This window comes from Carcharodon carcharias, chromosome 19 (genome assembly GCF_017639515.1).
Source record: "Carcharodon carcharias isolate sCarCar2 chromosome 19, sCarCar2.pri, whole genome shotgun sequence".
Taxonomy (NCBI): domain Eukaryota; kingdom Metazoa; phylum Chordata; class Chondrichthyes; order Lamniformes; family Lamnidae; genus Carcharodon; species Carcharodon carcharias.
Genome location: NC_054485.1, coordinates 105,790,226 through 105,802,666, shown reverse-complemented (window position 1 = coordinate 105,802,666; position 12,441 = coordinate 105,790,226). Strand labels below are relative to the sequence as shown.

The following is a 12,441-nucleotide window of genomic DNA, read 5'->3' as shown; positions in this document are numbered from 1 at the left end:
GTCACAACTGGATCTTAGCTAACTCAATTGACTCACGGCCTGGAGAACATGGTCTCTCTGGTACCCCTTCCAATTTCAAATGCTTCCCCATTACCTCAACTATGTCTGCTTTCCCCACACCGACAGGTAATTCTAACTCCAACTTATCCATCAAAGCTGAGTCTTGATTACTTTTTGTAAACTAGTCAAGGTCACACTTTCCATCTGTAGAAAAGTCTTAGCAACTTCCAATGCCATTTTAGTTTACCAATGCATAAGAAACCTGGTCTCTGTCCTTTTATCCCTTACCAATTATTATTCTGCATCCAATTGCCCACTGTACACATTTCAAATCCTGCAAGAGCCCCCAATTTGTTTTAGGACCGGGATGGGAGGAATACACAAATTATCAAGCCCCAACACCCCACAGGCTGTACCATTAATTTAAATGTTTGATTTTCTCACCAAAATGGCCAATTGTATACCTATACTTCTAGTACCCAGAAGAAAAGAAACTCTGACCAGGCTTCCTTCAAAAGCCCAGATTGATTAATTTATTTTCAAACAAAATGTCTTTTAACACTTTGCAAGTACTGGTTAACACACAGTTGTAATCGGGAAGTATAACTATCTATCTCCTCCTAAAGAAGTCCCCCAGCAGACACACAGACAAACAAAGGACAAAAAGATAGTCTCTCTGCAGAGGTGGGCTTTGGAGGGTGGAGATTACAAAATAAAGGATAAAGTCTGCAGGGTCTTGATGCTGTTGACTTGGGAGTCCCCTAGTGTGAAGATGCGCCCGGTGGAGGTCTGGAATTTCTCACCAACTGGTCTCAGCTTTGCAGGCCCAAATGCAGACTAGTTACACTTATAGGAGAGGTGGTGGCATAGTGTTATTGTCACTGGACTAGTAATCCAGAGTCCCAAGGTAAAGCTCTGGGTAACAAAAACAGAAAATGCTTGAAAAGCTCAGCAGGTCTGGCAGCATCTGTGGAGGACGAAACTGAGTTAACATTTCAAGTCCGTATGGCCCTTCTTCAGAGCTGAAGAGAAGTGGAAATGTGATGAAATGTATACTTTTTAAGGGGGGTGGGGCAGGTGAAGCTGGTAGGTCAGCGATAGGTGGGGACAAAGGAAGGGCTGACAAAGATGTCATGAAGTAAAGGACAAAGGGAGTTAATGGTAGTGGTTAGTGCTAAAAACGGTGCTGATAGTGGCTTAAAGGGAAGAAAGCAGAATGTGATAATAGCAGAACAAGGATAGCATTGTGTGAAAGAACATCATGGAACAAGTAACAGGTGGCACTGTAGGGGATGTGGGGGGGCAGTGGGGCAGTGGGGGGGGGAAACGATAGAGAACGGGATAGAATGGGAATAAAAAAGGGGATAAAACCGTGGATAAATGAATAAAAATAAAAATAATTGGATAAAAAATAATGAATGTAGAAAAAAGGGGTTTAAAAAAGGGAGGTGGTGAGGATGGAGGGGAGACTTCATAGTCTGAAGTTGCTGAACTTAATGTTAAGTCCAGAAGGCTGTAAAGTGCCTAATCAGAAGATGAGGTGCTATTCCTACAGTTTGCTTTAGGATTCACTGGAACATTGCAGCAGCCAAGGATGGGCATGTGGGCATGATAGCAGGATGGTGTGTTGAAATGACAAGCGACTGGAAGGTCCGAGTCATGCTTGCGGACAGTCTGGAGATGTTCCACGAAGCATTCACCCAGTCTGGGGGACCTGTGGGACAAAGCTCTGGGGACCCGGGTTCAAATCCCACCACGTCAGGTGATGAAATTTGAATTCAATAGTTTGAATTTAAGCCCACCTAAATTACTAATGTCCTTTAGGGGAAGGAAATCTGCCATCCTTACCTGTTTCAGCATAGGTGTGACTCTAGACCCATAGCAATGTGGTTGACTCAAATGCCCTGTGAAATGGCCTAGCAAGCCACTCAGTTCTCAAGGTCAATTCGGGATGGACAATAAATGCTGGCCTAGCCAGTGGTGCCCCCATCCCTTGAATGAATAAAAAAAGATGAGAGTCCTCTGGCGACACACAATGGTGTGTGGTTGATGGCCACACAATTTTAGACAAGGTAAAGAGAGGGAGCCAGCTAGGGTAGTCTTCCTTCCTCAGCTTGTTCCCCAAGACTGCCTTCAAAACAAGCAGGTTCGCATCTTAACTTTTTTCCCTCTCACCCATGTGATTTACAGCAAATTATCATCCTTCCTTTTCAGTTTATTTCCCTCCACCAATTAAAGTGGTTGCTGTTCAAAACAAACAACCAGATCTTCCTCAAGTACCATAAAAGTCGGATGATTACTTGGAAGCAGCCTGCTTGCTTACAGTTCCAAGGTGAATTTATGACCTTTTAAAAAAAATTCCAGATTAGCATCCAAGTGCCCAGATTATGACGTGTCCTTCAATTTTGTAGAAGAAAAAATCAGTCTTGAGAGATATGATTCTAACCCTGTGCAGTTTTGGTCTCCATATTCAAGAAAGGATATACATGCATTGGAGGTGCTAGAGACTATCTGCAATGAGGGGGTTGTCCTATGATGAGAGGCTGAGTAAATTGTGTTTATATTCTCTAAAGTTCAGAAGAATGAGAAGTGATCTCATTGAAACATGCAATATTCTAAAGGGGCTTGATAGGGTAGACATTGAAAGCTTGTTTCCACTTGTTAGGGAGTCTAAAAGACAAGTACACAGTCTCAGGATAACAGCCCGATCATTTCGGACTGAGATGAGGAAAAATTACTTCACTCAAAGGGTTCTGAATCTTTGGAATTCTGTACCCCAAAGGGTTGTGGATGCTCCATCATTGAACATGCTTAAGGCTGAGATAGACAAATATTTGGTGTCTCAGGGAATTAAGGGATATGAGGAGTGGGCAGGAAAACAGAGTTGAAGCCCAAGATGAACCTTGATCGTATTGAATGGTGGAGCAGGCTCAAGGGGCTATATGGTCTACTGCTGCACCTGTTTCATGTGTTCTTGTGAGAGAGAGAGGACAAAATCCACAAGGAAATAAGAGATGTGCAAGAACTATAGCAAGGTGATATTGGCGGACTCACCATGAAACTCACCAAGGCTCCTCAGACAGCACCTTCTAAACCCACAATTGCTACCATCTAGTAGGACAAGGACAACAGACACATGGGAACACTATCACCTGCAAGTTCCCCTCCAAGCCACTCAGCATCCTGATTTGGAAATATATCACCATTCCTTCACTGTTGCTGGGTCAAAATCTTGGAACTCCCTCCCTAACAGCACTGTGGGTGTACCTACACCACATGGACTGCAGCGGTTCATGAAGGCAGCTTGTCTCCACATTCTCAAGGGCAATTAGGGATGGGCAATAAATGCTGGCCTAGCCAGCAATCCCACACCCCGTAAAATGAATTTTTAAAATTACCCAAGGTTGATTGGGATAATGTTAAACTAAAGGGAAAAGGTTGGGGGGAGGGTGTTTCTGACCAATGTGTTCTCGGTCCAATTAGGAAGGAGGCATTGCTGGATTTGGTACTGGGAAATGAAGTGGGCCAAGTGGACTAAGTATCTGTGGGGAAGCACTTGAGTAACACTGAACACTGTATCATACAGTTTAGATTAGTAATGGAGAAGAGAAAGGAAGAATCTAGAGTAGAACTTCTAAATGAGAAGATAGTGAACTTCAACGGGATGAGAGGGGATCTATCCAGGGTAAATGGAACCAAAGTTTGACAGGAAAAAATGGAACAGAACAAAGGATGATCTTTAAGGAAAAGATGTTTCAAGTACAGGCTTGATACATTCCAACGAGTGGGAAAGACAGTGGGACCAAAGTCAGGCTTCCTTGGGTGATGAGGGAGATATGGAATATGATGAAACTAAAAAGAGGATGCATGATGCATATCAAGGGAATTCTTCAAGCCCGAACTGGGCCAAATGGAATACATTGAGAATAGAAGAAGAGGAAAATAAGAGTGGCAAAGAATGAATATAATAATAGAATGTAACATAAGAGGCAACTCAAAAAAGCCTTGACTGGTATGTAAATAGGAAATGGATAGCCAGAGGTAGGGTGGAGCCTATTTGGGACTAAAAAGATGATTATATGGATAAATGATACAGGACAAGGATAGAATTCTTAATGAATACTATGTTTAAATGTTAACTAAAGAAGCCGACAAACTATCAATAGAAGCGGAGATGGTACAGGTAATGTTTGGGGTGAAAATTGATAAGCAAATGCACTGGAATGACTGGATATACTGAGAATGATTACAGCATAGAAGGATGTCATCTGGTCCATTGTGTCCGTGCCAGCTCTCGACAAGAGCAACTCCCTCAGTCCTACTCCCCTGCATTTTCCCATCATCCTGCAAATTTAATCTCTTCAGATAATTATTGAATTCTCTGACGAAAGCCATGACTGAAACTACCTCTATCACATCTTCAGATCCTAACTACTCTCTATATAAAAAGAGGGTTTTCCTCATGTCGTCGTTCTTTCTTTTGCCAGTCACCTTAAACTGGAGCTCTCTGGTTCTCAATCCTCCTGCCAATGGGAACAATTTCTTCCTATGTACTCTGTCCAGACCCCTTATGATTTTGAACATCTCTATTAAATCATCTTTTAATCTTCTCTTCTTCAAGGAGAACAGTCCAGCTTCTCCAATCTATCAGTGGTGGGTAAAGTTTTAAAAACAATGATCAGGTAAAAATTGACCATGTACTTGGAAAGGTTTGAGTTAACTAAGGATAGCCAGCATGGATTTGTATTAGATCATAGAGTCATTTACATATGAACAAGGAGCAGGAGTAGGCCATTCGGCCCCTCGAGCCTGCTCCGCCATTTAATAAGTTCATGGCTGATCTGTTAGTAACCTTAAATCTGTATCCTGCATACCCCCGATAAGCTATCACCCCCTTGTTTATCAAGAATTTATCCACCTCTGCCTTAAAACTATTCGAAGACTCTGCTTCCACTGCCTTTTCAGGAAGAGAGTTCCAAAGATCCATGACCCGCTGAGAGAAAAAAATTCACCTCATCGTCGTTTTAAATGAGTGACCCCTTATTTTTAAACAGTAACCCTTAGTTCAAGATTCTTCCACAAGAGGAAACATCCTTTCCACATCCACCCTATCAGGGCCCCTCAGGATCTAATACGTTTCAATTAAATCACCTCTTACTCTTCTAAGCTCCAGTGGATACAAGCCTAGCCTGTCCAACTTTTCCTCTTAACACAATCCGCCCATTCCAGGTATTACCTTGGTAAACCTTCTCTGAGCTGCTTCTAATACATTTACTTCCTTCCTTAAATAAGGTGACCAATACTTTACACAATACTCCAGGCGTGGTCCCACTAGTGCTCTGTATAACTGAAGCATAACCTCCCTACTTTTGTATTAAATTTAACTTGCAATAAATGAGAACATTCTATTAGCTTTCCTAATTACTTGCTGTGCCTGCAGACTTCTGTGATTCATGCACTAAGACAACCAGATCACTCTGCATCTCAGAGCTTTGCAATATATCACCATTTAGATAATATGTTTCTCTCATTTTCTTCCTGCCATAATGTAGATTTTCATATTTTCCCACATTATGCTCCATTTGCCAGATCTTTCCCCATTCACTTAAACTATCTATATCTTTTTGTCCTCTTTGTGTCCTCTTCACAACTTACTTTCCTATCTTCATGTCATCAACAAATTTGGCAACATTCCCGTCCATCCCATCATCCAAGTAATTTATATAGATTGTAAGCAGTTGAGATCCCAGCACTGATCCCTGTGGCATACCGCTCATTACATCTTGCCAACCTGAAAAAGACCAATTTATGCCGACTCTCTGCTTCCTGTTAGCCAGCCAATCTTCGATCTATACCAATATGTTACCCCCATGCCATGAGCTTTTATTTCCCACAATAACCTTTGATGTGGCACTTTATCAAATCCCTTATGGAAATCTAAGTACAGTATATCCATCAGTTCTCCTTTGTCCATATCATGTTACTTCCTCAAAGAACTCCAATAAATTGGTTAAGCACATTTTCCCTTTTTCAAAACCATGTTGACTCTGCTGATGATCTTGAGCTTATCCAAGTGCCCTGCTATAATAGCTTCTAACCTTTTCCTTATAACAGATGTTTAGCTATCTGACCTGTAGTTTCCCGCATTCTGTCTCCCTCCCTTTTTGAATAAAGGAGGTACATTTGCTATCTTCCAATCTAATGGGACCTTCCCCAAATCTAGGGAGTTTTGGAAAATTAAAGCCAACTCACCAACTATCTCACTAGGGACTTATTTTAAGACGCTAGGATGAAGTCCATCAGGACCCGGGCTCTTGTCAATTTACTCAGTCACTTCTCTGGTGGCTGTAATTTTCTTGATTTCCTCCCCCACTTCCATCTCCTGGTTTATAGTTGCTTCTGGGATGTTAATTCTAACCTCTATCGTGAAAACGGATGCAAAATACCTGTTCAATTCATCTGCCATCTCCTTGCTTTTCATTATCAATTCGCCAGACTCACCTTCTGTAGGACCAACTCTCACTTTGTTAACTAGTTTATTTTTTAAATGTTTATAAAATCTCTTTCTATCTTTTTATATTTCTGACTAGCTTTCTCTCATACTCTAATTTTTCCCTCCTTATTAGTCTTTTAGTCATTCTTTGCTGTGCCTTATATTGTCTAAACTCCAGACCCGCCACCTGTCTTTGCAAAATTATGTGCTTTTAAGTTTGATATTATCTTTAGCCTTTCTAGTTAACCACGTATGGTGCTTATTGGAACGTATCTGTTCTGTGCATTCTGAAATATCCCCTTAAATATTAGCCACTGCATTTCTGTTGACCTATCCCTTAACCTAACTTGCCAATTCACTTTAGCCAGCTCAACTTCCATGCCCTCAGGATTGCCCTTATTTAAATTTAAAAACATAGTCTCAGACCCACTCCTCTCTCCTTCAAATTGAATGTAAAATTCAATCATATTATGGTTCCTGCTACCTAGAGGCACCTTCATTATGAGATCATTAATTACTCCCATCTCATTGCATAATACCAGGTCTAATATAGCCTGATCTCTGGTTGGCTCCAGAACATGCTGTTCTAAGAAACTATCCCAAAAACATTCAATGTACTCCCCATCTAAGCTATCTTTGCCTATTTGATTTTTCCAGTCTATATGTAGATTAAAACCTCCCATGCTTATCGCCTTTCTGACAAGCTCCAATTATTTCTTCCTTTATGATCAACTCTAACATGTGGTTACTGTAGGGGGCTTGTACACAATCCCACAAGTGACTTCTTGTCTTTACCATTTCTTATCTCTACCCAAACCGTTTTTGCATCCTGGTTTCCTGAACTTGGGTCATCCCTCTCTATTGTGCTAATGCCAGCATTAACTAACAGACCCACCCCTCCACATTTTCCTGTCCTTCCTAAATATCCTGTATCCTTCAATATTTAGGTCCCAATACATGTCCTCCTGCAGCCATGTCTCCGTAATGGTTATCAAATCGTTATTACTTATTTCTCAATGCACATTCTGTTCATCTGCATATTTTTTGAATGCTATGTGCATTCAGATACAGAGCTTTTAGTTTCATCCTTTTATTCTTTTTATAATCTCTAGTTTCATCTGTTGATTTATTGCTAGATTTGTACTCTCTATCTCTTCCTGTCATGGTCTGTTATAATTTCTGTAACAATATATTCTTCTTTTGCCTTGTCTCTGTTCTTTGTCTCACATCTTCCCAAATTTGATCCCTTGCCCCACTATTTAGTTTAAAACCCTCTCTACTTCCCTAGTTAGGCAGCTCGCAAGAACACTGGCTCGGTTGTAGACCATCCCAACGGTAGATCCCACTTTCCCCAGTACTGGTGCCAGTGCCTGACGAACTGGAACCCACTCCTCCCACACAGGTCTTTGAGCCACACATCCATTTCCCTAATCTGATTTGTCCTATGCCACTTTACATGTGGATCAAGTAATAATCCAGAGATTATGACCTTTGGGGTTCTTCTCCTTAATTTGGTGTCAAGCTCCTCATACTGACTATGCAGAACCTCCTTCTATTTCCTGCCTCTGTCGTTGGTACCAACATGGACCATGATGACTGGGTCCCACTGCAAGTTCCTCTCCAGTCTTGAGCAGATGTCCCAAACCCTGGCACCGGGCAGGCAACACAGCTGTCTGGAATCATGCACTTTGCTGCAGAGAAGTGTCAATCCTCCTGACTATACTATCCCTTACTACCAATACATTCCTTTTTTCTCCCACAACTTGAATAGCTTCCTGTATAATGGTGCCATGGCCAGTTAGCTCATCTGCCCTGTAGCCCCTACTCTCATCCAAATAGGCTGAAAAAACCTCAAACCTACTGGACAATTGCAGAGACTCATTCTGCACTCCTGCCCACTTGAGTCCCTTTATCTGCCTCACTCACAGTCACACTCCCCGACCCTGACCAAATCAGAAGACCCTTTCCTAAGAGCTGTGAATGCCACCTGGTACAAAGAATTCAGGTAACTTTCCCCTTCCCTGATGCGCTGCAATGTCTGTAGTTCAGCCTCCAGCTCATAAACTCTGAGCTGAAGCTGTTCAAACTTCAAATAATTTATCCTGAGTCCGACTGGCTTCCAGAGACCCTGAGCAGAGGTTGACCAAGCTTGTACACCCCCAAGTAGAAGCCGACCATCCTGCCTGGCCTCCCTGAGGAAAGGCCGACCCCCTCCACCCACCACCGAGCAGAGGCCGACCCGACTACCTCCCGCAACTGAACAAGGCCGACCCTCCTGCACCCCCACCAAGCAGAAACCGAAACCCCTGCGTCCCCCACAAGCCGCCCCGAGTCAAACCCAAGCAGAGTCCGGCCCCTGAGCAGAGGCCGAATCCAAGCCACCTCCAAGTAGAGGCTGTACACCCGTGTCCCGCCCTGAGCAGAGACCGACCCCAGACCCCCACAAGCAAAGGCTGAAAACCCGCCACCCCTTGCAGAGGCTGACCCCTGCCATGCGCCCCCTAACCAGGGGCTGACCCTCCCTCGCTAACCCCACCCTTAGCAGAGGCCCACGCCCCCTGGGCAGAGGCTGAACCACGCCCACTGCCCCAAGTAGAGACCAACCCTTCCAGCCCCTCGAGCAGACACTGAAACCGCGAGCCTCCTGACCGATCAGAGGCTGAACCCAATGTGCCCCCACATTCCCTGATGCAGAGGCCAAAACCCCAGCACCACCTGACCAGTGGCCGTCCAACCTGCGCCCACCCCGAGCAGAAGCTGACCCCGACCCCACTCCACACCCCTGGGCAGATGTCGACCCTCCCTGAAACAGTGACGAGCCTCTCCCGCACCTGCCCCTAGCAGAGGCCGATCCCCATGCGCGGCCCGAGTGGAAGCTGACAATCCTGAGCCTCCACCCCCTCGAGCAGAGACGGAACACCCACCACTCCCAGCAGATGCTGAACCCACCATGACCCCACCTTCCCGAGCAGAGGCCAAACACCCCCCTCGCCCCCTCAGTGGAAGCCGCGCCTTGTCGCGCCCTCCTGGCAGAGGCTGAACCCTCCCCTGCGGAGCAGGGGCTGATCTCCATGCACTCCCCCTCCACCCCCAAAACCGCAATCCTCCCGAGCAGGAGCCAAGCCCCTGGCAATACCCCGTACTCCCCACAGCGGCTGAACCTCCTGCCCTCGCTGCCTCCTCACGCAACCCCCCCCACCCCCCCCACCACCGAGCAGAGGCTGACCCCTCCAACTCCCCCGAGCAGAGGTCGAACCCAAGCAGAGTCTGGTCCCTGAGCAGAGGCTCCACCCGCCACCCCAAGCACAGGCTGTAGTCGCTGCTTCCCCACCACAGAGGCTGTACCCCCCACTCTCCCGCAAGCAGCTGAACACCCGTCACCTCGAGCAGAGGCCAAACAGCCGCCACCACCCCCGCCATGCACCCTCCAAGCAGAGGCTGACCCTCACTCGCCCCCACCCCGAGCAGAGGCTGATTCCCTTACACCACCTGAGCAAAGGCTGAACCACCACCCCGCACCCCTGCCCCGAGTAGAGACTGAAACCCCAGTACCACCCCACTAAGCAGAGGCCGACCCCTCCTGCGTCCCACCCAAGCAGCAGCCGTCCGACCTCCCCCCTCCCAGGGCAGAGGCCGATTCCCCCCTACACCACCTGAGCAGAGGCCCACACACCCCGCGACCTCCCCGAGCAGTGGCCGACCCCCACCCCGTCCACCCGAACACAGGCCGACCCACCTGTCTCCAAGACCTGAGCAGAATCCAACACCTAAGCAGGGGCGACCCCACCGCGCCCCACCCCAAGGATTGGAGTCCGACCACCCTCCTCCACCCAAAGCAGAGGCCAGAGCCCCCGCACCCCACCCACCTCCTCGAGCAAAGGCCAACCCGTTCCCCCCGCCACACGCCATCTCTGAGCAAAGGCCGACACCCTACCCCTCGTGCAGAGGCCGACCCCCTCGAGCAGAGGCCAAACCCCTTCCCCTCCCGAGCACAGGCCGACCCCACGTCACCCTCCCGGGCACAGGCCGACCTGCACGTCCTCCTCCCGGGCACAGGCTGACCCCAAGATCTCCCCCCACTCCCCCGGGGACAGGCCGACCCCATGTCACCCTGGGCACAGGCCGACCCCGTGTCCTCCTCCCGGGCAGAGGCCGACCCCCACGTACCTCTCCCAGGCACAGGCCGACTCCCACCTCCCCCTGGGCACAGGTGCCCATCTGGAGTAGAGGTCGATCCCTTAGCAGAGGCAATCCCCCTGCCTCCCACACCTGAACAGAGGCCGACCCACCGGTGCACCCCCAACTGAGCTGGGTTTGATCCCCGAGAAGAAGCCGAATCCCCCGCCGCGCCCCCACCAAGCAGAGGCTGAATACCCTCTCGCTTCAAGGCAGGGGCCAAATGCCGACCTTACCCTGAGTAGACACCAAACCTGCTCACTTCCCCAAGCAAAAGCCACCACCTGTAGCACCCCCACTAAGCAGGGGCTGCGCCCCCTCCCCGAGCAGAGGCCGACACCGACCCCCTGAGCAGAAGCCGAGCCCCCCCCCCCCCCCCCCCCCCGTGCCTCTGCCCTGATCAGAGAGCATCACTCTCAGCTCCACAAGCAAAGGCAGGCCCTCCCCGCCCATCCCGTTCCCTACCTCGAGCAGAGGCTGAAACCCCAGTACTCCCCGCCCCCCTCAGCAGAGGCCAATCCTGTTACTGCCCCAAGTAGAAGCTGCCTCCCCCTTCCCAGTAGAGGCCTAACCTCCCTGGTGCCCCCCAGGCAGAGGCTGAACCTCCATGCGACCCGCCCCAAGCAGAGACCAACCCTCAAAGCCCCCTGAGCTGGGACCAACACCCCCCACCCCCATTGAGTCTCTCCCCCGATCCCTAGTGAGTCTCTCCCCCGATCCCCGGCGAGTCTCTCCCCCCGATCCCCGGCGAGTCTCTCCCCCCGATCCCCGGTGAGTCTCTCCCCCCGATCCCCGGCGAGTCTCTCCCCCCGATCCCCGGCGAGTCTCCCCCCGAACCCCAGTGAGTCTCCCCCCGATCCCCAGTGAGTCTCTCTCTAATTCTCTGCTTTTCTCTCCCAGTCTCTGTGAACCTGGATGTGGAAACAGCGAGTCCCGAGCTCGAGGTGCTTGAGGAACTGAAGAGTTTGAGATGGACCCGGGCCCGGAGGAGTCTCTCTGACACCGGGAAGAGGTTTACATTCTGGTCCTGTGCCCTGGGATCAGAGGGATTCACTTCGGGGAGACATTACTGGGAGGTGGAGGTGGAGGGGAATCGGCGCTGGAGACTGGGAGTAGCCGCAGAGTCTGTGGAGAGGAAGGATGGGGTCAGTCTGAGCCCGGAGACTGGATTCTGGACCATTGAGCAGGTTGGGGATGAGTTTTTTATAAAATCCTCTCCTCGATTCCCTCTCCCTGTCGGTCAGATCCCCGGGAAGGTGGGAGTTTATCTCAGTTATGAGTCTGGGACAGTTTCATTTTACAGCGCGGACACCAAGTCCCATCTCCACAGCTTCACTGGGAATAAATTCACTGAGAAACTTTATCCTTTCTTCAGCACTTGGGATGAAAACCAGATTCTGAGAATCTGTTCCGGATCCGGAAAAGGGGCGGGGCCTCAGGAGGTCGCATCATCCCTGACGTCACTGACATGACCCCGTGATCAGGGTCAGGACAGTGTCAGGGTTTGGGGATTAGAAACCACCATTGACAACAGGTTGTCACTAAATGTGTCATTTAATTTCCAAATTGTAAAATCCCAGTCAGACTGTATATAAAACCAATACAAATATCAGTGTCAGAGGATTAAAATAAAAAGTAAATTAAATATCTTGTGTGTCTCCTTCCTTCATTTACTCCCTGCTTCAGTCAGTCAAACACCCAGTCCCATCCTCCATCTCTTCACCTGTTTCCCAGTCTGTAGCTGGGATTTCTTCTGTGCTTCCATTTCTCAC

At 48.2% G+C, this 12,441-nt stretch overlaps 1 protein-coding gene across 1 annotated transcript in view; it reads left to right on the top strand.

The window, feature by feature from the left end:
• Nucleotides 1-12,182, top strand: part of LOC121291311 (butyrophilin subfamily 1 member A1-like) — a 53,787-nt gene extending 41,605 nt beyond the window's left edge. Inside the window, exons 6-7 of the mRNA XM_041212382.1 lie at nt 11,375-11,440; nt 11,570-12,182. Of these exons, the coding sequence (XP_041068316.1) occupies nt 11,375-11,440; nt 11,570-12,141 (638 nt within the window). The 3' untranslated portion in view covers nt 12,142-12,182. The remainder of the gene's footprint in view (nt 1-11,374; nt 11,441-11,569) is intronic.
• Nucleotides 12,183-12,441: the final 259 nt, after the last annotated feature.